A 22,318-nucleotide genomic window follows, 5' to 3' on the forward strand; every position below is an offset into this window, starting at 1 on the left:
GGAATGCCTCCAGCAGGATGAACCAAGGAGTGCCTCCAGTGGGATGAACCAGCTGTGGCAGGTATCACCCTGGTTTACATGGCCTGACCCCAGCTGAAGATCAGGCTCTACGTGACTTGGGAACACACCACATTTTTTTTCCATAGCACAGCAGCAACTGCTGTGTGCTGTATTTTGAGGGGTGAGTTGAAAGGATTGCTGTCGACAAGCAGCATTGCATGGGGAGCATTCCCCTGCTGTGATGTGGAGGGACTTAGGTGTGTAACTCCTTACGCAGCTGCATAGTAGATACAATAAACTGGTTTTGCATCAGTCCCTAATACTTTATCCATCTGCCTTCCCTGGAAAGTGATGCTTAGCTCTGTGGAGAGCCACTGCAACCCGTGGGGTGAGCAGGGCCAGTCTGGAGCTGTGTCCTTCAAGCACTGGGTGTGGATGTCATGGAGAGAGTGGGTGCTGAATCCCTTCTTGAATGCTGTCCTCCACAGCCCTGGCTGCCCTGAGAGCCAGTATGGTTCTTCTAAGAAAAGTGCTGTGTTCCCCAGTGGGAGTTTCCCTATTTAAAAGACCATCTTGCAATTTCTCTAATCCTTCTGTCAAGGCCTCAGCAGTGACCAGGGGTGTGCCTGATCCCTGCCCAGTCGCCCAGTTGTTTCATCCTTTAATTCAGGTTAATGCTCCAAAGAAGTACTGTACTTATCCCCATTACACAACCACAGTCTGGAGGCATTTCAGGACTGGCATACCCTAGTTTACCATCAGCTCCTCTTAAAACTATTAAGTTTCTGATGCTGTTTGTATCATGTTGATTTATTTTATGAATCAAAGGAAGACAATTTCTCAAGGCTGTAAGGTGCAAAAATCTGTCATAAGCCTGTGGCTGTAGCTAATTCTCTTACTTTTTTTGCTTTCCTTGCTAAGAGGTAAATTTTTTTAAATGACTAGCACTTTATGGAGAGATTTTAAAAATTAAGTGATGCATGTGAAAACTCATTGTCTGAGCTCCCCAAACTTCTAAAAAAAGTGCAGCCTGCCTCCTCCATCTCATCTTCCTCTGCTTTCTGGCTGCTGGCAAGCCTTCCTCAAGCACACTGCACTAGTGGCTTCACAGACGCCTTCTTTCATGGCAGAGCCCAAAATCCCTACTAGCAGTGTGGGATTTAGGAGAGGAGGAGGTGTGGAAGTACCTTCATCTCACAGGAAGCATTCTCCATCTCCTTCCCCTTTCTAATTCACTGCTACTCTTTTTGGCAGCAACCACTGAGGAGCTCCTGCTGGGATCTCCTTCCTTTGCATTTAGGGTGCATGGAAGAAAAATGGATCTCCTTGGTTAGCAGGATGGGTTGGTGCCATATATTAAAACCTCCTCTAGAGTAAAATTAGTATAATGAGGGGAGCCCTCAGGTGTGCCTTTCCAGTGAGCAGGCTCCTCAGTGCTCACTCAGCCTACTTGGATGGCAGCAATTTATGTAATGATGTTTGTACACACAAATATGTTAATGGTCTATAGTTTACACACAAGTGATGAATCAGTGTATGCTAAACAGTGGAAAGATTTTCTTGAAAGCATCTTTGCATTTCAAGAAGAATTTGCCTCTGTATTTTGAAAAACTCAACAGCTGTGGCTGTCCCACTTGTGGCTGTGCTCTCAGACCTTTCTTCCAAAATGCAAACCCACACTTTTTATTTTTTCTCCAGCAGTACAGTTACCAGCACAGAAAATTTAAGGCTGCTGACAACAGAATTGCTTTTCTTAAGTTACTCTTATTGAACCTATTAGATGTGGCCTGTGACCTCCAAGGCCCAAGACCCAAAGACCCACAACTCTAGACTGCATGCCCCAGAGAAGAGCTCAGTCTCCAAAATTTAGAAAGATGTCTGTCAAATGTAACAGTTGAATATTGGCTAGATTTGAGAAACTAAATTTACTTCCTCAATGTTTGCATTGCAAGCATGCCCTGAGCTTTTCCCAGGCCATTCAGACAGAGATAAGGATTTTTCTGTAAGATGAATAAGCATAGTTTCAACTCCATAAAGAAAACAACAGCCAACAGGAGTAGGAAAAAAGTGAGGGAAACAATGTTTTATTTTAAAATGTTTGAAGTGTGAATAAAGCTCAGTTAAAGTAAGACTGTCAAAAATATCACCAAGTGCCTAAAGCTCACTGTGATGTTATCTTATTGCAATTCTCCTGTGTTCTCCCACGTATTTCTGTTCTTGGCTAAGACACAGCCCAACACATCAGTCTGCAGGGAGAGAAGGGTGTTCCTTCCGCTCCTCCTGGGACTCACTGGGCAGCTGGCATGGAAAACGTGGTGTCACTTTCTTTGATGTGTACCGTAGCCAGCTCCCCTGCAAATTGGAGGGGTATTTCTGGTGACAACCAAAACCCAGGTTCAGCCTGAGCTTCTTGGAGGGATAGTTATGACCCAAGGTATGAGAGATATGTTACTATCATCATTTCAGCATGGCTGTAGAAACAGGAAAATATTTAATTCCAGACAAGTTAATGAACTCTCATTTTCAGCCCTTAGTCCTTTAAATAGCAAGACAGGAAATATGAGTATTCTGCAACATCTGACAGAAGAGGAAAGTACCTGCTTTATTCCTTTATGGCTTGCTAGCCTATTGAACAATGACGTGAGAATGTGTTGGGACAAACCTGATGAGGTGCTCTCTGCCAAGAGATGCCCATTAGGCTGTTTGTTTTTCCCCTTTCTAAAGGTATCATTTGCCTTATGATGGATCCTGAAAATATCCAAGGTAGCCAAATGCCCAGCACTGGTTGAGACCCTAGAGTAGAGAGTTGTTATTGCAAGGTCTGCCACATGATTTGACACCTGGAAATTATCCAGTTTACAAACATATACTTTAAAAAGAAGTAATGTTCTCCAGATTTTAGAGAGGATTTGCAATATACCACAGAAGAAAATCTCTTTTGCAAAAGTAGAATGATTAAAGATTTTAGCTTACCCTAGCAACCCTGGTGTGGAGTACCTGGCTGGATACTCTGGTGCTAAGACTGCTGACAGCTGTGTCAGCCTGTCCTCCTGTGCTCAGGAGATGTGTGGTACCCACGTTCAGCAAGCAGAACAGGTGGACCCCATTATCCTCTTGACTCCATTTATTTCAGCCATTCAAATCCAGAATGCTATCTTTGTAATGACCCAGGACAGATTGCTTTATTGCTGTTCAGGACATGGGTACACTCTTTTATGACTCTTTTATACCACTCTCCTTTTTCATAGTTTGTTTCTAGCCTTCCTCACTGGAATGGAACTAAATATAAAATTAACATAGAGGGTGGGGAAAATGAAAAGGAAAAAGGAAAGAGAAAGGGAAAGGGAAAAGGAAAGGGAAAGATGTTTCAGACATATGTGAGAAGATGCAACTAAAAGACTGCTTTAAACTGCCTCCAGGTCTCAATCTCAGCCAAAATAATTTCTCAGTATACGTTGGGGAAGACATGAGAAATGAGAGTCATCATTCATAGAAAAATCAGTGTGGAGAAAGCTAGCATTTTGTGTCACTTCAGCCACTGAGGAGCAGATATTGATGGAATGGTGCTTTGCTGTGCTGTAGACTCAGAGCAGATGGATTTCCCAAAATATACACACACATAAATCAAAAGGAAAATGACATCATATGTTAATCAGCAACTGATTACACTGCAAATAGTGTTTTGAAGCCATGTATCTGCCACTTGTAAACAAGACATCTCACTGATCTAAAGCACATTAGACAATGCAGCAACAGCTTTTATCTCTGAAGAGGTGAAACCAGAGCTGTGCCAGCACTGATATAAAATCTGTAATCTAAAAATTAAACCAGATATTGCAGTGCATATTCAGATTCAGGAAAGGCTTATATTCTTTTATGGCTAGCAAGACTAATAATAACTTTTACTATGACAAAGTTTTTATTTTTAAAGACGCACATCCTCCTACTTCAGCATGCAGATTAATCTCTTCCTGCAGGTGCCAGTAACCCAGACTGAATGGGACTATAATACACGAAGCATTATTTTGGATAAGTGGTCCCCAGATATAATCCCTTCCTAAACCCATCTGCATGTGTAAGATTGTACTCTGATAACGCTGATGAAAATGGTCTTCCCAGGAAGGGCCAGGCAGCTATCACAGGCTGCTGTTGCAATTTATGCACTTTTTCTTGTCAGCATCCTGAGCAGCCCGCTCTGCCTAGATAAGGAGTTTGATGCTAAATTCAACCTTCCTGTCTCTGGTAGCTGCTTCCCCCTTCCTGTGAATGCTGTTTACATCAGGGCAGTCAGCACACGGAATTCCGAGCACACGCAGACTGCTGACTATCCCAAAGCTCCTAGCTGAAAGATGTATGCTCTCTTATCACATCTACTGCAATGTCTTAGGCCACGTGGCTTCCCTTTAAATGGAGATTGAAAAATTCTATGGATACTTGGATACTCTATCACCATTCAAGAGTGAACATTTTTTCCCCTCTGCAGGCAATCACATTTTCTAAGCAGAGGAATTTAAGGTACTAAGGAGCTACAATATTATGTGCTGGTCTGACTGCTGTGAAAATGCCTTTCTTCCTCTCTGCCTCCCAGTTCTTTAGCAAAAAGTTTTGAAGCTGCAAGAGTTTCAGTTTCACTAAACTCTCCTTAAAAACTTCAATATTTTTTGTTTATATTTGAATAACAGTTAGAAACTAGTGTCTAAGAGGGTTTACAAGCCCTGAATATCTTAGCTTTTATATCTAAATATAATATCTATGTTCACTATTATTATCTCTAAAACCTATCAACAGGAAACAGGTTTCAAAATATGACAGGAAACCCTGAAAAAGGGAGTGGGGGGGATGGATTCACCCCCATCTTCTGGGCCAGCCTGTGGAATTGCAATAATAAAAGACTCCTAGAAAGGACACCTCCCATGTGAAGTTTTGTCCTTGCTTTTGGAAAATGGTGGACATTTAAGTTTTCCCTGCAGCATGGTATTTTTTTTCTTTCACTTAGGTGTGTCTTTAGTTTAGAAGCAAACAAAACCCAATGGCTTATTTCTTATCTGAAAAAATGTTTTATCAAAACATATATGAAACCTCTCACAGTGTGCTACTCAGCCCTGCTTGTTCCTTTCTCCTCTATTAAATTTTTAATTCAATTGTTTCTCCTACTAGAAGAAATCAAGTTAGTAAAGAACGAAGTGTTACAGAGATCAGTCACCTATGGAGTAACTAGGCTAAATTTAGATCATACTCCCTATTTTATGAGTAAAATAAGTAAACTTTAGTGTCATGGTTTAGATATGTTTGTGCTTCCACTTAAAAGCACCTTGTCACTTCTGCAAAAACAGACACAACTTTACTGGTTATTGGAAATAATATTTACTTCCATCTACTTTAAATCTGCTTTGTACATTCAAACATTCTGGATTTCCAAAGAAAGACAAGAGAGTTCAGAGAGCGAGACTTCACTAACCACTAACCATAAGCCGTGGCTCATGGATGAGGGGCTGCAGGATTTAGGTCTTTGGATGATTCTCATGCTGTATCTCAGACTGCTCTGCAGCATTTCTGGTCTATATTGCTTTCCTACATTGACAGGAACAACTTTTTCTTTTTTTGCATTTCTAAATTTTGGACTTTTACTATTTCAAGAGCTGTCACCCTGGCTGATGTGCTATATAAGTTTTGTATTGAACATTGGAAGATGATCCTAACATATGCAACCTCTACTTGCCAAAATTATTTAACATTTCAGGGAAAATTAATTTGGGCAGGGTGAAAAAAATTGTGAGGCAATTCAGGTTTTCTACTGATGTTATCAGAGGATAAACATAGACAAATATACCTATGTATGGACACACAGAGAGTTTTTTATGCTTCTTTACACGACAGGTAAAAATTTGATCTACTTCAGTATTGGTCAAGGAGCACATGAAGACCATTTGGATGAATTCATACAAAAATCAATTGGAATTGCTACAGATCAGTCTACCCCACTTATAATGACCTTAGTAGGAGACAAATGCAAGAAGCCTTGGTGTGTTGAATGTAAACCACTATCACAGAAGAAAATTGGAGTATGAGGTTCTGTAAGTGAAGCAGAAGCCTGGACTGTAACTCTCAGTGGTGCTGCTCTGCCCTCTGCAGACTGGATTGTATAATCACATACTAACCTCATCGCTTACTTTCAAAGCACATCTCACTCAACAGAAAAAGAAGTCATCAAAGCAAACGATGCACACATGAACATCACTGTGACACTGCAAGTCCTAAATAAGTCAGGAGTATTCCTGAGGCAGCACCTGGTTTCTGAGTATCCTCACCATGTCCACACTGCCAGTTAAGGTGGGGAAATTATTGCCTGAGTAGCACTGATGCCTAGAATGTGAATTCAGAATGAGGTACAGGACATATTCATGTGTGTTACTCTAATATAAGTCACACGACATTTCTGGATGGTGGAGAGACTAGTTCCAACTCCCATTGCAAAGCTACTCCTCCCTCATACTAAGAACATTTTTCTACAGTTTTTCTACAGGGCACGTGGGCCACAGCAAATGCTTAACTGATACACCAGGCAATCAGCATCCCACTCTGCAAGTTGTTTAGCTACATGCCACACTGCACAGCACCTGCCTCCACCTTTTATCCTCGGTAAACATCCAGGAAATGAGGCAAATGAATCCAACTTTATGAGCTCTCAATAATTTCATGTGCTGTCCTCATGTGCTCTAGCATGTTAGCTGGTAAAGAATGTTAAAGCATATTTAATTCTCCTCTATTTGCTGCATCCCCACTGATGTGAGAAAACACACAACACTACTTATTGCTTCTTATAAGTGCTTTTGAACTAAGGACATGTCATAACCCTTCTGACAGAAAACAACATTTTTATAAGGCTTCTCTTGGATAGGAACAGTACAATAGAATTCACACAACACACAATTCAGATTTGTTCCAACTTTTTGTTTCATTAAGTGCTGACATTTGAAAAAATTTCTCAAAGCATACATGCCAAACCCTAGGCAGCAGATGTGGCCCTCACAAACGATCAGCACCTGATGTTTCTTTACTCCACCTGCCTGCAGTTATCAGGTGTCAGACCACAGACAGAACACCAGGTCTTCTGAAAAAAGAGCCTGGCAGGAAGAAAAATTTGCATAGGCAGCTCCAAGCATAGCACTTCTTATATTGTGTGACTACCACATGTGCTGGTTACATGACCCAAAGACTCACATGTCAGGAAACAAGAGAAGTGGCAGTCTTTCAGCAAGTGGCAGCATTTGCAGAATATCTTCAGTACAAAACCAAAATAGGTATTTAAAATTTTTTTTTTTTTTTTCTCAGAGCAGAGCTTGCAATATGTAATGTTATGATGCTTCTCTAAGTTAACTTTAATGGCAGGTCGATTCTTAATAATGACTCTTCTGAACTATTTTCACCTTCCATAATTTGCAGGTAAAACAAGTGAAAGGTAAGTCAGAGCAGCATATAAAAAATTGATGGAATTTTGTCATCCTTCATTGCTTTTGTTTCTTTGATGGATCTGCTGCAGATTAATGGGACAGGCTAGAAAATTTTCAAGTATATCAGTAATCAAACTAAAAGTCTTTAATTTTCACCTTGCCCATTTCACAAATGGAACTGGTATTACTATTCCAAAGCAAAAAAATTGGAGGAAAACAGTGGTCATGTTTATACTTAGCAACACTCCAATACTCCATTTGACAACAGCTGAATTGCATTCTTAAAAAAGAAATTTTTACATATTAAACAGAATTCTCTACATAATCCCTGCTATCTAATGTAACTGACACAGAAATGTCACTTGGGGTCTGGGCTATATCTTGAAAACCTTGTACAATCTGACAATAGCTTCATCAAATGAACATTCAAGCTCTAGTTTTATCTTTCTTTACATTCCTTTTAATCCAAGGACTTGGGAGTGGTTTGTGACATGTAACTGAAGAAAGCAAAGGAAAGGAAATCCACTCTTAATACTGCTTCTTCTTCCAACAAAATAATTGTATCTTACGTCATAGCAAATATTCTCAAATCTAGAAATATGATAAATTCTGAAAACCTGTACCAGAAACACTATTTCTGTACCTGTTTACCATTTCCCTTGGACAAAATGCTGTAATATCCCAGCACTCTGACCAAGGCCAGGAACAAGTTAACTACCCTTGAATAAACATGATTATTTCAGGGGAATGTTCAGGGTACAGGAGACACGGTCTCTTTCCAAGTCACATAAGACTCAGTCTCATGAACTGAAATGGAAATTAGGATTTTCCCCATTTCCTGCTCACAGGCTGCAAGCCCAGCTTGTTTCTACACTGCAGCACAAGTTGCAGTACCATTCTAGCCAAAAGACACCCTGTGGAACTACTTGGTCATGAGTTCCAAATAGCCTTGGAACAGAAAAGCCAGGCCAACTCAGCACTTTTTGAAATGTATTCTTCAAGAAGAATGGAAAGCGATTTCTTCTTCCCCAGAGCTTGTTACCAACTGCTGAGTTCTTCTCTTATTCTGAGCATTGAAGCTCTCAAGGCATGAAAGTCACTTGACACCTGAAGAACACCAAGGAGCAGCCACTACTGGTCTGGGTACAGCCCAGACCAGGGCTACATCTTCACAAAGGACAGAAAGGCAAGCACAGATCTTCTAGTAGCATTAGTCAACTGGTCTCTGGTCCTGAACCTGCAGTTTTGGGCTCTAGCAGTTGAAACTTCAGCCTGAAATACTAAATTCACTAGAAACAATAGATGACCCTAAATATGTCTATACCATGGTGCCAAGTAGTACCTCTCCAAAGCCAACTCACCTCTGACTCTACAGCCAGGCTGCATGGGCACTGGAGGCTGCAGCCTGGAGCACTGAAGAAGCACTGCCAGACTTCCCAGGCACACTGCTGGGTCTCTGCAGGTTCTGAAAGAAGCACTCACAGAAGGACAAGGTAAGCAGGGTGCAGAGCGCGTGATGCCTCTGATCACTACTGAGATCTGCTCTTTCAGAGGGCGACAGACACAGGAATCACCTCTTTAAGAGTGCACAATTGTTTTGGAAAATCTCAGAAACGGAACAAATGTACAGATTAGAACAATGAGCAAAACTTCAGAGAAAGGGAAATGGCTCTGTATAGCTAGAATTGCCCAAAGTAAGTAATACTGAATTTATTTGTACAGATACACATACTGCACAGCAAAAACACTGACAGAGTTCCCATATTGTGACACTTTTCAGTGTGGTAAATGACAGGACTGGTTATTCTTTCCTCCCTATACCCCTGCATAAATCTCAAATCTATCTTCTATGTTATTTATACATAATGAAAAGAAAAAGCTAATAAACTGTAGTGACACTGACTGTAAGCAAGACAATAAAATGTTACTGAGGGAAGGAAGTGTGTGGAAACAGGACAGTTACACTTTCTGAATGTGAATTTTTTTGAAGAGAAGCTGAAGTGAAAGCTAAGTGAAACTGAAAAAAAAATAATTTTGAACATGAGTGAGAATATATATATTTTCTCACACTTAAAAGCCTGAGCTTTTTCCCTTGAAAATATTAACAAAAGAGTAATATACTCTTCAGAATCTCTTTAAAATTGCATTATTTAATAATTGCACAATAACTTGTTCATCTCTTGTGCAGTGAGGGCTGAAGAGAATTTAAAGAAATTCATTGTGGTAGAAATCCTTAGTCAGCAGAAAGTGCTCTGAAGAAAGCAGTAGGAACTGGAAGAAAATTTTAAACACCTGGAGTTTTGGCTGCTTTTGGGTAAAAGGAAGTAAAATTTTGGTAGTAAACTTAAAAGTAAAGGGTGTGGTGAAACCTTTAAGATGAGAGCTGATCCAATAGTAATTTTTTAAGAGATAAAAACCATTTGCTCATTAGCAACTATGAACAAAGCAGATTTCTGTGGGTGGTTTCTTCCTTCTTCACCAAATATCAATCAGTGTAAAACCACCACAGCAGGATTAACTTCTGTGCAGAAATTCATATGCCACTGTGTCACGGTTGTTTCCCAACCCACCATTTTGAGTCCAAAATTCTGCAGGCATGGGAAACAAGGCTCTTATTACAGGAGGAACAGTCTCAAGGTGCTTTGCCCATGCCCAAGTCTGTTATTTCTTCTTTTCTTTAGCACTGCTGAGTGTGAACTTTAATTGCATTTAGCTTCCAAAAAGCCTCAAAGTTGGCCATTTCTCCAAATAATCCAACTGTCCACACTACTTGCAGACAGTTAAATAAAAGGGAAAAAAAAAAAAAAAGTTTTCAGGTTGAAAACTGGTGTTTTAATCTATTTCTAGATCTCAGTATTCAATTTTCCATCTGTTCTCGGAAAACTGGGTAGGAAACTAATTGATTTTAAGAGCTATTTACACACAAGTAGGTATCCCACACAAGAAGACTTCATTCTCCATGTTTACCACAAACCCACCGAAGCTGCTGCTCTGTTTGGAGGTCAGTTAATTCATCAATGGATCTCCAGCTGCACTGACAAGCATATGCACGTGCTCCTTTCTTCTTTATCATCTTTGCTCTTAGTTTACTGAGCTCAGGCATGTTATTCCTGCCAAAGAAGTGAATTCATCTTAGGATCCTTCTGGGTTGTTTAGTTTTTTTTTTAAAGAAAAAATATTCATTAGACCATTTCAAATCAGAAAATATTTTAAGGACAATTCTGAGTAACATTGTCATGGATGAATTTAGGGATATATTTGAATTCTGTTTTGAACACAATCTTTTCCCAAGAGCAGTCTCAGTGTATAGTTTCTGTGTTCTCAGATCAACTACAGACTGATGTTTTTGTAAACAGTGTTATCTGTTAGGTTTTTAGAGACTTCCAGTCAGCCTCCAGAGAAAGAATTGGGAAGAAAACAAAGCAGAGCTAATTCCTGTGTTAAAAAATATCCCAAAAATGTATTTATCTTACCAAATCTACTGTAAAAATTGCTATGCATTATGGATACAATTACAGAATTAAACTTGTCATCAGTAACTACTACTCAAGGTGATTGTTAAAGTGACTGAAATGAAATGGCCATAAGAGGGTAGATTGTACATCAAACCAGAAATAATTCCTGTGCAGCCATTAACCATAACAAATGAAAAATCAGCATGCTATGACAAAAACAAGTAATTAAAAAAAAAGAGAAAATATAGCATTTTTCCTGTCTCTGCTCTCATGACCTCCTCCTAGCCACTGTATACTGAATTGCTCAAAAACAACATTAACAAGCCCAATTAAATAAAAAAAAACCCAAAACAAGTATTAAGAGAAGGATTTTTAGACAAAGAGATCAGACACCTATTGATGGAAGGAAAATGTTTAACCTTAAAGTTTGCTTTCTAAAATTCATGCTTGTCAAAATAAACAGCTAAATATCTTGCTAAAGATTACAAATTGTAATCAATGTTACAAGTATCTGATACTTATGCCGCTCATATGTTTTTTTTTTTTCTTTCATTTATTAATTTCAAGATCTGAGAAGCAAAATAATTTTGACTTTGGGTAAATAAAAGAATCCCACTTTGCTTAAACCTTTTCCACTACCAAACTAATCTTAGGACTTTAAAGCCACTTTAAATAATGGGAAAAATAATAAGAAATACGAATTTTGAGACTGGAAGAAAAATACAGGAATAAAAATGTAACACAGGAAAAAGAATGGAAAAGGAACCAGTATGTCCATAATGTTCTTTTCTGACTGTTACATTACTGTCCAAGCACATACTCTGAACACATCCACCTCTTTCATCAGTTAAAGGGCACACACAGAGACTATACTAAAATAAGAGGAATCCAAATTTGATGTCTATTATGAATACTACACTACCTTTCACTAAGTCTTGGCATTAGCTTTAGAAAACCTGGAAATATGAACTCCTTACTTTTAAATCTTCAAAAACTATTTAAAGAATTAAAAACATCACAATATAAGCAAAAAACAAAAATCCCACCTCTCCATTTAAACAAACCTTGCTCCAAGAAAGAAATCTGTTAAGAAATAAAGCTATTTGGTTTTCACTGAACATGACAGCACACCTAATAGTGGAAAAAAGAACATGTGGCTTGAAACCATCATAGGCTGTTTGACTGAAAGTGAGGTGCAAAGCACATGCTGAATTGTCTGCAGTCACAATGTTGAAATTATAGATGCCCTGCACTGGTTGGCAGAGTCCAACCCATCACATGGATTACCTGCTTATTTCAGCAATAAGCTGGCCTTTTGATCCATTAAACTTGAATTATTTTTAAAAGCAGAGGGAGAGTCATGGGAGAAGAGATAGAAATGGATGAAAACAGATTCTGGGTGATGTTGCTTCCCCCTCCCCACAGACTGTCCCACCTGATCCCAAACAGGTTGCATGCATGCTTTTTTTTAGGTGACACGACAGTGCTAAGGGCTTTTCATCTCTCCTATTCTTATTGAGTCCCAAAGCACAGTAGCACAACACTAATACCCACCCCAGACACACCTGAAAAAGAGATAATCACAGGACTGATCCCAGATGTAGTCATTGAAAAGTGACACACGGAAGTCACAAGCAGTACAACGTAGCTGATCACACGTTCTGGACAAAGAAGAACAATCAGAGAAGCTGACTGATAAAATATTCATCCATCATATATGGGTCAAAGTATAGCACTCACTCAGAAATACTAAAAGAAACATCACCTAATCTAAATGCTTTTACATCTCTGGCCTGTTCACAGTTATGGTATGTGATTTAATTATAAGTTCATGTATTATTTTTACAGGTTCCTATCCTCACTGAACACATAAAATAAACTGATATTCACTTGACATATTCTCTTTAGTATTCCTTACTGGTATGGCACCGTGTATTGAGTACACAATTACTTACTACAAAAATGCCACATGGAAATGCATTAATATTCTATAGGACATTGTGGATAAATCATCAAAGTACCTTTTCTGCTAAATTCAGCTGCAATTACAAAGCACTCTGACCATTTTCAGTTCAGGTTCTGGCATGATTTCAACCAGCCCACTGATTTAAGTCACATACTTGACATCACATAGAAAGATGAAGAGAGGCAGGGAAAAATAATAATACAGCAGCAATTTCCTTAACTACTTGTTACTGATTTTTGGTTTCATGTCTCATTTGCAAGCATCTTTCTATACTTCAAACAAACAAAAGCTAAAGGGATCAACAACAGAGGACTGAAAGGGATCAGCTGATTTCAACTGCAGTTACAGGCAGCCACTTCTTTAGATGATTGTTAAGCTGTCCTGCCCAGCTCAGAATTTTGTACCACCACAGAAACACAGCTGTGAGTAAAAAAAATGATAAAGCAAGTAGCACATATTTTTTCAGGTTTCCTACCTTTTTGAAATATTTGTTCCTATCCCAGATGGTGAAAAGCTTCCACCCAGGTACACTGGACAGCATCTATGTGGATTCATTAAAAAAATACTAAATTATAGCAAAACATATTGGACAAAGCAGTACAACATTTATCCTAGTTTAACAGCATGGTATTTATGAAAAATATTTTTTAAATATAGGCCAAGCATCCAAATACTTGTAAACTACAGAATTTTAAAATTTCCATTTTCAAAGTGTTCAAAGAAAACCTACGAAAATCACTCTCTATGCCAAATATACAAGGATCTACATGTTGTAACATCTGACAAATGTTTGTCCATAAGACAAAGGAAGATGTTGTTCAATAGCTCAAATAATTAATAAAGTTATAATAAATTATTTTGACCACATGAAAACACATTAGCCTGTCTTTGAAATTATCTGCTTATCTTTGTTTTTCTTTAAAAAGTTTTTCTCAGTGTCTTTCTTAAGAAATGTCAACACAGATTAAACAGCAGCAGTAGTATTAGACTGATAAGAAGTAAAAATCAAGCAATGTCCAACAAGCCTGAACATTTTTCACCTACTTTTTCCCATGTGCCTGTACAACAACACTGTTTCTTTCAGGTGTGAGACTTGCAGAATTAGACTTCAATTTCTGTTTAAAAACAACCAAAGAACAAAATGCAGCATTACAGCAAAGTCACAATATTCTGTTTTACTTAATAATCAGAAGCCAGAAAATATCAGTCACAGAAGAAGGGGACTAAGACTTTGGGAATTTTCTTGTTCAAGTTTGTGAGGCTCTGAAGTAACAGGCAAGCAAGGAACAAGGCTTCTCTTCCCACACTGAATTTCCAGCTCTGGCTGAAGGAATTCCACACCACATGATCACTTAGACTTTACAATCAAAACTTAGTATTTTATGCCCTCCTTTTAATAATTTTGCGTTTAAAACCAGTTATAATTTGGAACCCTCTCCTTCGATGTTTTTCAGCTTCTGTTTCATTAAAATCCATCAAGAACTTCTATTATTCAAAAAGATAGAGTCTTTGAAAGGTTTCTTATTTGCTGCACATAGATGAATTTATTTGAATTCTAGAATATGAGAACTCTAGATGCTAAATAGGAAGTTCTAGGGATATAAAATGATAAAATTATACAAATTTACTGGCATAATTCTTTCTCCCTCAGATGTATAGAAGTATTTTTGTTGGTTCAGATTTAGCCACTGTAAAAAATCAAACAAAACAAAAACAATGTCACTCATGAAAATAAGGGAATCAGCAGGAGGTTGTGAAGTATAAATGGTAAAACACCATTTTCTACTGTTGATACCCAAACGAATATGAATATCTATTTTCAATGCCTTCCATCAGTGTAACTGTTTTGAGAATGCAAAATTCTGGCTTCATTCCCATCTCCTGCAGTGAAATGAGAGGACATTTGCAGAGGATACAAAACAGGAAGCAGTGGTTGGTGTATCAGATGACTGAGCTCCCATTAACAGGGACCTCAAATGACTTCCAGAAATGGGGTGAGAAGAATCTCTTCAAGTTCAGCTAAGGTGAAATGCAAACCCCTGCTCCAGGGGAGAAATAATCCCTTTGCACAGAACACTATGTGGACTGACCAGCCAGAAAGCAGCGTTGCAGAGAAGGCTGAGGGTAATTCAGTCGATAACAAGTTGACCATGAGCCAGCAATGTGCCCTTGCAGCACAGAGGGCCAACAGTACCTTGGGACACATAAGGAGGGATGTTGCCAGCATGTCCAGGGAGCTGATTCCTCCTCTGCTCAGCACTGATGACAGAATCAAAGAATCATTCCAGCTGGAAGAGACCTTCCCCTGCCCAAAACAGGGTCAGTTTCAGCAGCTTGCCAAAGACTGTGTCCAGATGCATTCTGAAAATCTCCACAGACCGAGACTCCACAACCTCTCTCTGAAGACTGTCCCTGTATTTGACCACCCTCACAGTAAGAAAAGTGTTTTCTTGTGTACAGATGTTATTTTGTGGGTTTCAGTGTATGCCCATTGCCTCTTGTCCTGTCACTGGGCCCTATGGAGGAGATTCTGGTTCTTTACTACACCCATAACTATTTACACACATTGATAAGATCCCCCGTCAAGAGCCTTCTCTTCTCCAGACTGAACAGTCTCGGCTCTCTCAGCTGCTCCTCACGTGACAGGCATTTCAGTCTCTTAACCATTTCCATGGACTTTTGCTGGAGGTTCTCCAGTAGCTCCATCTCTCTCTTATATTTGAGAGACCAGAACAGGTCTCATTACTCCAGATACAACCTTACAGACATGTCTGGAACACTGTGTCAAGTAAAAAAGAGGCATGGACATAATGGAGTGGGCTCACGAAAGGGCCATGAAGGTCATTAAGGATTCAGACCATCTGACATCCAAGTATAAGCTAAGAGAGTTGGAATTGTTTAGCCTGGAGAAAACAATGGTCAGGAGAACCTTATGAAGGTATGTCAGAAAAAAATAAAGAAGATGTAGCCAGACTTTTCTCAGCAGGGAACACTGACAGGAGAGGCAATGGGTGCAAACTAAAGTACAAGAATTTCCATTCAAACATACAAAAATTTTTTATGACTTGTGAGGGTGGTCAAACACTGGAGCAAGCCACTTAGAGAGGCTGCAGTCTACATCCTCAGGGATAACTGAAAGCCATTTGGCCACAGTCCTGGGCAAGTGGCTCTAGGCAGTCCTGGTTAAGCAGGTGGTTGGACCAGATGATCTTCAGAGTTCCCTCTTCCAACTGCAACCATTCTGTGATTCTGAGCATTGACACTATGCTCTATTTGGAGCTTGCATTTCCTTTAATTGCCTGTTATTGCCCCAGTAAGAACATCTCTTTATATCTCTCCTGTTCCTCACTACAGCATTACTGCATTTTCCTTTCTGCTTTATTTTCCAAGTTTATTCTACAGCTTGTTTTCATTCATGTTTTGCTTTAAAAGTTTTAGCTTATGGTGCTTTTACTTCCGCTGCTGAACCTGACTTGTTCTGAATTTCTCCAAACCCCTACTCACCACAGGTGTTTTGGTAAAGCTGCTGTCATTACAGATTTCATCAATAATGTCGTCTAGATCTTCTTCGCTGCTGTCAGCACTCACTGACACTTTAGCTGATCTGAAAAATAAATATATCAGCCTTCATTTTTGTAGCAAGACTACAAAACTTTTTTTACTGTGAGTTAAAAAATAGAAATAGTTACAGCCTTTTTCCCCTAATATTTTTGTAATATCTCAGGTAGGCCATCCAAATGATGACTGAACAGATGTAAACTGTAGGATAACACCTTTAAGTCTCTGTTGAGTTGTCCCATCATAAATTTTGTTTTTGCTTGCTTCTTTTATTTACAACTACTCCATGAATAAAACTATGATAGTATAACCCCTGCTACACTTACTGAGAAATTCATTGGACAACCCTGATTTTTCACATTTAGCTTCAGCAGCAGGAATATCAGTCAAAGGTCAGAGGAAGGTCTCCACTCAAGCTACATAACTGCAGGGGTCCTGAAGAGAATTCCTGCTGAACTGGATGCATTTAGAAATATCACCTGCACTTTGCTTTTGCTCAAGTAACACTCAAGTCTGATGTTTGCTAGCTCTTTGTCAAAGAAAGAGAGGCCTCTAGTACTGCTGCATTAACTAATCAAAAACAAATCTACTCCTGAAAAAGAAGAAAACTCTGTAATTTTTCTTTCAAGATTGTAATTATACCAAATAAAGTTAAGTGCTCATCTAACCGTTATGCAAACAATGTGGAAGTCTGGTAATGTGGTCAAAGGTAGTGGTCTTTCTGATCTTGCATTAGACATTGGATTCTTCAAGATCCTTTCCTGAGACTCTGAAATGTGTGTAGGGTAAGCGCTTATCAGCCCACCCATGGAGATATCTGGCCAAGCCTCCCTGGTCCACAGACCTTCCAAAGGGAGTCTGAGATGCCTGTGAGGACTGGGATGTAAACCCCAGGGCCAGGATGGAAACCTGATATCTGGGATGGAAGCCTGAGGGCAGGGTGAGATGTCAGACACCGAATGCTTGGCAGGAATGAACTTGTCAGCATCAAACTTGCAAAGTCACCATTTTGAAAATTGTGGAATTTGAGGCAGATACCTCAAAGCGCAGCATGTAAGTTAAGTGCTTACCGTAGTGCATACGGTTAATAAAGTATGAACGAAAAATTATGAACAGAAAAAACAGACCTGAGGGAACAGCATGAAGCTGTGTCAGGGGAGGTTTAGGTTGGATATCGGGAAAAGGTTCTTCACCCAGAGGGAGGCTGGGCACTGGAACAGGCTCCCCAGGGAAGCAGTCACAGCACTAAGCCCGACAGAGCTCAAGAAGTGCTTTGACAATGCTCTCAAGCACATGGGGTGACTCTTGGGGTGTCCTGGGCAGGGCCAGGATTTGGATTGCGATGATCCTTTTGGGTCCCTTTCCAACTCAGAATATCCTGTGATTTCAGTGAAATGACTGAATTATCAAGAGAACAAAAACTTTGATAATGCCATTGCTAAAGTTCGTCCTGCTCTAAATTGCGAGATTTATAGATATTTGAGGCCAATTAGATACTGAGGGCTATCATGAGGTCAGCTATAGAGCCAAGTAATCCCCAACCCTAACTGAGAGGCAAATTAGTGCAGCTTTTAACGCCATATTTAATCCAAGGCTGCGGCAGACGCAGGAGACAAAGGCTGTCTGAAGTAACTAAACTCGCTGGCACACCATTTGGGTCTTTAAGAAAGACGGGCTGCAGGTGACACTCGCCGACTGTCGGCCCGGTTCCGGCTCCTGAACCCGCGGATTTTGGGTTCCCGAGAGGTCTGGCCGCACGGGGCAGGCAGGGACGGGCTGCGCGCCACCCAGGCGGCGCCTGGCTCGGCGGGGAGAGCTGTGAGGGCGGCGGGACCGCGGCGGGACCGCTAACCTGCCCTCCTTGGCCGCCGCGGGCTGCTCCTCGCCGCCGCCGGGCCGGTGCCACAGCCGCCTCTCCACCTCGTCCAGCAGCCGATCCAGCTCGTCCGCCATCTTGCCGCCCCGCGGTTGCCAAGGCGGCGCCGGCAGGGGCGGGCTCTGCCCGCCCCTCCCGGCCGGGTCGGGGGCGGTGTGGGGCTCCTGCGGGGCTCGGGCCGCAGCCGCGCCCCCTCCGCGCCGCTCCCGGGATTCGGCAGTGAACTACGGGGAAGGGAAGAAAAAAAGAAAACGTAAAGCCACACGGCGGTGGCCGTAGTCGGCAGGATTCGAACCTGCGCGGGGAGACCCCAATGGATTTCTAGTCCATCGCCTTAACCACTCGGCCACGACTACGCATGCTGAATAGGCCTTCCTACCTCAACATCACTGACTACCCGAGAGAAGGCATGGTCTGGCACTTCGGTTCGTCTCCTCACCGGGAGCAGTGAAAGGTTTAAAATAGAGGTTAGACTTAATGCGTCTGTCATACAGTTCCCTGGGCTGGATATTGGTCTGTTTAGAGCAAAACCAAACGGTTAGGCTTTGCTAAATCCCACGGGACAAGCCTGTTTTTTTGTGTTTGTTTTTTTTTTTTTGTTTTCTTTTGTGTTGTTTTTGTTTGGTTTTGTTTGTTTGTTTGTTTGTTTTTGGCGTAGGTTAGGAACAGTTCTTGCCTGTAAGTGGCCTCAGTCCCCTTAAACCCAGGAGCACTCCCCAGCTGGCACCCCCATAGCGCCCGGGAAGTCGGGGCAGGCATTTTTGAGGGAAGTCCCATAAAAGTGGCTCTTGCCTTTCGCTCTGTTGATAAATCCAGACAAATGTAGGAGTGTCAGTCATTAGACTTCCAATGCCAGCTTCCTCTCCCCCCTCATCAGAGACACACGGGAGGTGAGATGTCCCAATGTGGGTACTCTGCCCATAGTGTCAGTAAATGCTATATATTATTATATATTTTTTTAAATACAGTGAAGGACTTTAGAGAGAGAGGTCCTCTTAAGCTAAACATCTCCTTAGGTCAGCTGAGATGTAAAGCACAGTCCTTGTACCCTCCTGTCGTCAAGATGGCTCAAAATTCATGTGAGGAAGTTGGGTCTGCTGTCCTTAAGAGCTCCAAGCAAAGCCACTTGGTAACAAGGTATTTTACAAATCTCTGCATATTTCAATTAATGAGTTGCAAGCCCTGTCTGAATTCCCTCGTACTTAAGCTTTTATTTCATTGTTCCATTTTCCTCTCCACATCTCTCATGTCATGTTTAATACCCCGGCCTGATCCATGGCAGTGCTGCCGGGGGAGATGTGTTGGGTAGAAGAGTTGTGAGCCTTTGCTGGGTTGATGTGATGGAAGAAACTAAATAGTGTTGATGCTGCTCCAGCTCTTTTAAGTGGTCCCTTGGCCAGGACTCTGTGTCATGTAGGTAAATTCAATCCAGAAGAAGTGGATTTTTGGGTGGAATTTTTACATTCATCTCTTGCAGCTGTGGAGAGTTTAAACTAATCACAATTCTCCCCAGTATGCTATCATCTCTGTAATTTGAAAAAGGATCAGGAGCCCACAGGCTTGGAAAATCTTGAAGAAACTCTTGTCCTGAAATACATCATCACATGTGGAAAAGACCACTTGCTGCATCATCTTAAAGGAGCTTAAGAATGCCGAAATCCAGTATCATTCTGGCATTCTTTCAAATGGCCTTGGAAATCTGAGTACATTCTCTTTTGACTGCAAAACAGCTTCTTTCCCTTTCCATCAATCCTGTGGCTGTCAGTGTGTCTGTTGCAAGGTGCCAAAAATGTATGGAGTGTCTATGGGATAATGGTGCCAAAGTCAGGGGTGCCTCGAGGCCTTCTCCCATGAGCTCGTTGCAGCATTTGCTCAGTTGGAAAGCATTTGAAACCAAAAAGAAAACAAAAAAAAAAAAAAAAAAAAAAAAAGAAAAAGAAGAAAGGCACAGACCTTTAAAAAGTTTTGAACTGAAAAGATTGGCTTTGTGCAGATTGCTGCCTGCTGTTTAGATCCTTGTTGTTCAAAACTTCTGAAAGGCCTGATGCAATCAAAAAGACTTACTGGGTCAAATTGGTTCCAGACTAGTCCCTGGAATCACACTGAGGTGAATCTGACATACTGGGCCTTCAGCTAAGTTGTGGCCAGGAGAAAGGAGTTGAGGTCATGCTCTGAATTTGGCCTCTCTTAGTAAATCAGTGAAGTGGCTTGTCCAAATCATGTCTCCTACTGACTGCTTGGGTGCAAGTGGAAAGGTTACTGATTGCTGAGGGCTGGAAAAGTACAGAATGACCACTTTGATGATGATGGCTCCTTTTTTTTTTTTTTTTTTTTCCTTTTAATATACTGATATATAAGGATATCAATATATCCTTAGGAAGAGAGGACAGAAATCTGGAAGGCTGTCCTGGGTGCAAGCCACAATGTTCTCTAATCCTCAAGGTACTGAAAGCTTTCTCAGTGGTGCTGTTAAACTGGATTTTGCCACAACAGTGATGAAGACAAAAAAAAACTTTCTAGGGCAGGATGTTAATTTCCCTATTCTGTTTTCTCTGGGAACCAAATTGAGCCTAAATTGAGGTTGACCAGAACTCTTCTCAGCCCTCTTCTCTTAGCAATGAACTCTACAGGGCACAGGTAATGGTAAGAGGTTAGCAGAGCCAGGTAACACCAAAGTCATTTCCACATGTTACCCATTGCCAGACAAGAGGGAAATGATTGCAGGGAGGCACTCATTTTGATACAGTGATGACACCTTGCAAACCTTTCTGCCTTGCAGTCTCTTGCCCCCGAAGTTGGGATGGAGGGAATGCAGTGACTGCCTCTCTCCAAGGAACTGCCACCTACAGCATATGTAGAACTGTACAGTTCCTTGCTCCCAATTACAGGATATTACTCTAACCCTGTTTCTAATCACAATCCAGTATAACATCATTTTGAGTGACACCGCTTATTTCTTATTAGTAGTACAGTGCAGTATAACATCATTTTGAATGACACCGCTTATTTCTTATTAGTAGTACAGTGCATCAACATGAGAAAATTCAGATTCTAAATCTAGATTCTTTTGCCATAATTTTAATCACTAGCAAGCATTTCTGTGAATGAAATTTTTCTACTAAAGATACCAGATGGGGAGACAACTTCTTGAAAGACCTCTTGGCAGTAAAACTAACAGTGTGTGCAAGACTCCTCATATAACACTGGTTTGTGATGTTGAGAGACAACAAAGGACAGTTTAAGCTGGATTCTGTCCCAGACTTGGACTTCACTGTCAATCCTTCCATCAAAGGTGCCAGCTCAGAGGGTGGATTTTTAGTTCAGTTTGCTGGCACAGCTGCCTTACCCATGAGGGGCATGAGGACTGGAACAACTTCCAGTTACTTCCAGCCTTCCTCTCAATTAATAATTTCAAGGTTAGATTATGTGAGCAGCCACCACCTGCTGTGTTGCCTGGGCTACACAGTTCTCTTGTAAAGAAAACTGCTCCTGAGAAGAACAAGTAAGTGTCCAGATTGACAATTTTAGCCCTTGCTGTGAGGGGTAAACTTACTTTTGGATGTTTGTAAACATACATGCTCATTTTCAAGTGAGTATGACATGGTGCTTACAAAGAGAAGCAGAAGATATTTCAGGACGGTATACAAAAAAAAAAATATATGCTTGTCTGGGGGCCTTTTAATGAACATGGCATAATCCTCAAAGCTTCTTAAAACCATGACATTTCAATCTCCATGAGGGCATAACAAACATTGGAAAGTAGTTTCTGGGAAAAAAACTGTCAGCTTGTAAGGCTGTGTAGCAAGGAGGTAACACTTCCAAATCAATGATAATTATGTGTAACTTCGAATAAAAATGGTGCTGCCAGGCACTGTGCAGCTTTACTGCACCTGCATTCTTTGGCACCAAGGGTGTCAGTCCCTGTAAAGTGGAGCAGAGGGAGGCACGTGGTGATGAAGCAGGTCAGTGCAGAGAACATATCATAAGGTAAAAATGTTTCCATTTAACAGAT

General features: G+C 40.7%; 1 protein-coding gene and 1 non-coding gene across 2 annotated transcripts; both read right to left on the reverse strand.

Moving 5' to 3' along the window:
• Nucleotides 1-6,930: 6,930 nt before the first annotated feature.
• Nucleotides 6,931-18,419, reverse strand: C2H8orf37 (chromosome 2 C8orf37 homolog). The gene is made up of 6 exons (XM_015619927.3): nt 18,283-18,419; nt 16,377-16,476; nt 13,917-13,987; nt 13,348-13,413; nt 12,472-12,567; nt 6,931-10,561 (listed from the first exon to the last, which is right to left on the reverse strand). The coding sequence occupies exons 1-6, from the start codon at nt 18,381-18,383 to the stop codon at nt 10,402-10,404; spliced, it is 594 nt and encodes a 197-aa protein (XP_015475413.1). The 5' UTR covers nt 18,384-18,419; the 3' UTR covers nt 6,931-10,401.
• A 161-nt stretch (nt 18,420-18,580) lies between these two features.
• TRNAS-AGA lies at nt 18,581-18,662 on the reverse strand. Its single transcript has one exon. It is a non-coding gene; the product is annotated as a tRNA-Ser (tRNA).
• Between the last annotated feature and the right edge of the window lie 3,656 nt (nt 18,663-22,318).

The sequence above is a fragment of the Parus major genome, chromosome 2 (assembly GCF_001522545.3).
Source record: "Parus major isolate Abel chromosome 2, Parus_major1.1, whole genome shotgun sequence".
Taxonomy (NCBI): domain Eukaryota; kingdom Metazoa; phylum Chordata; class Aves; order Passeriformes; family Paridae; genus Parus; species Parus major.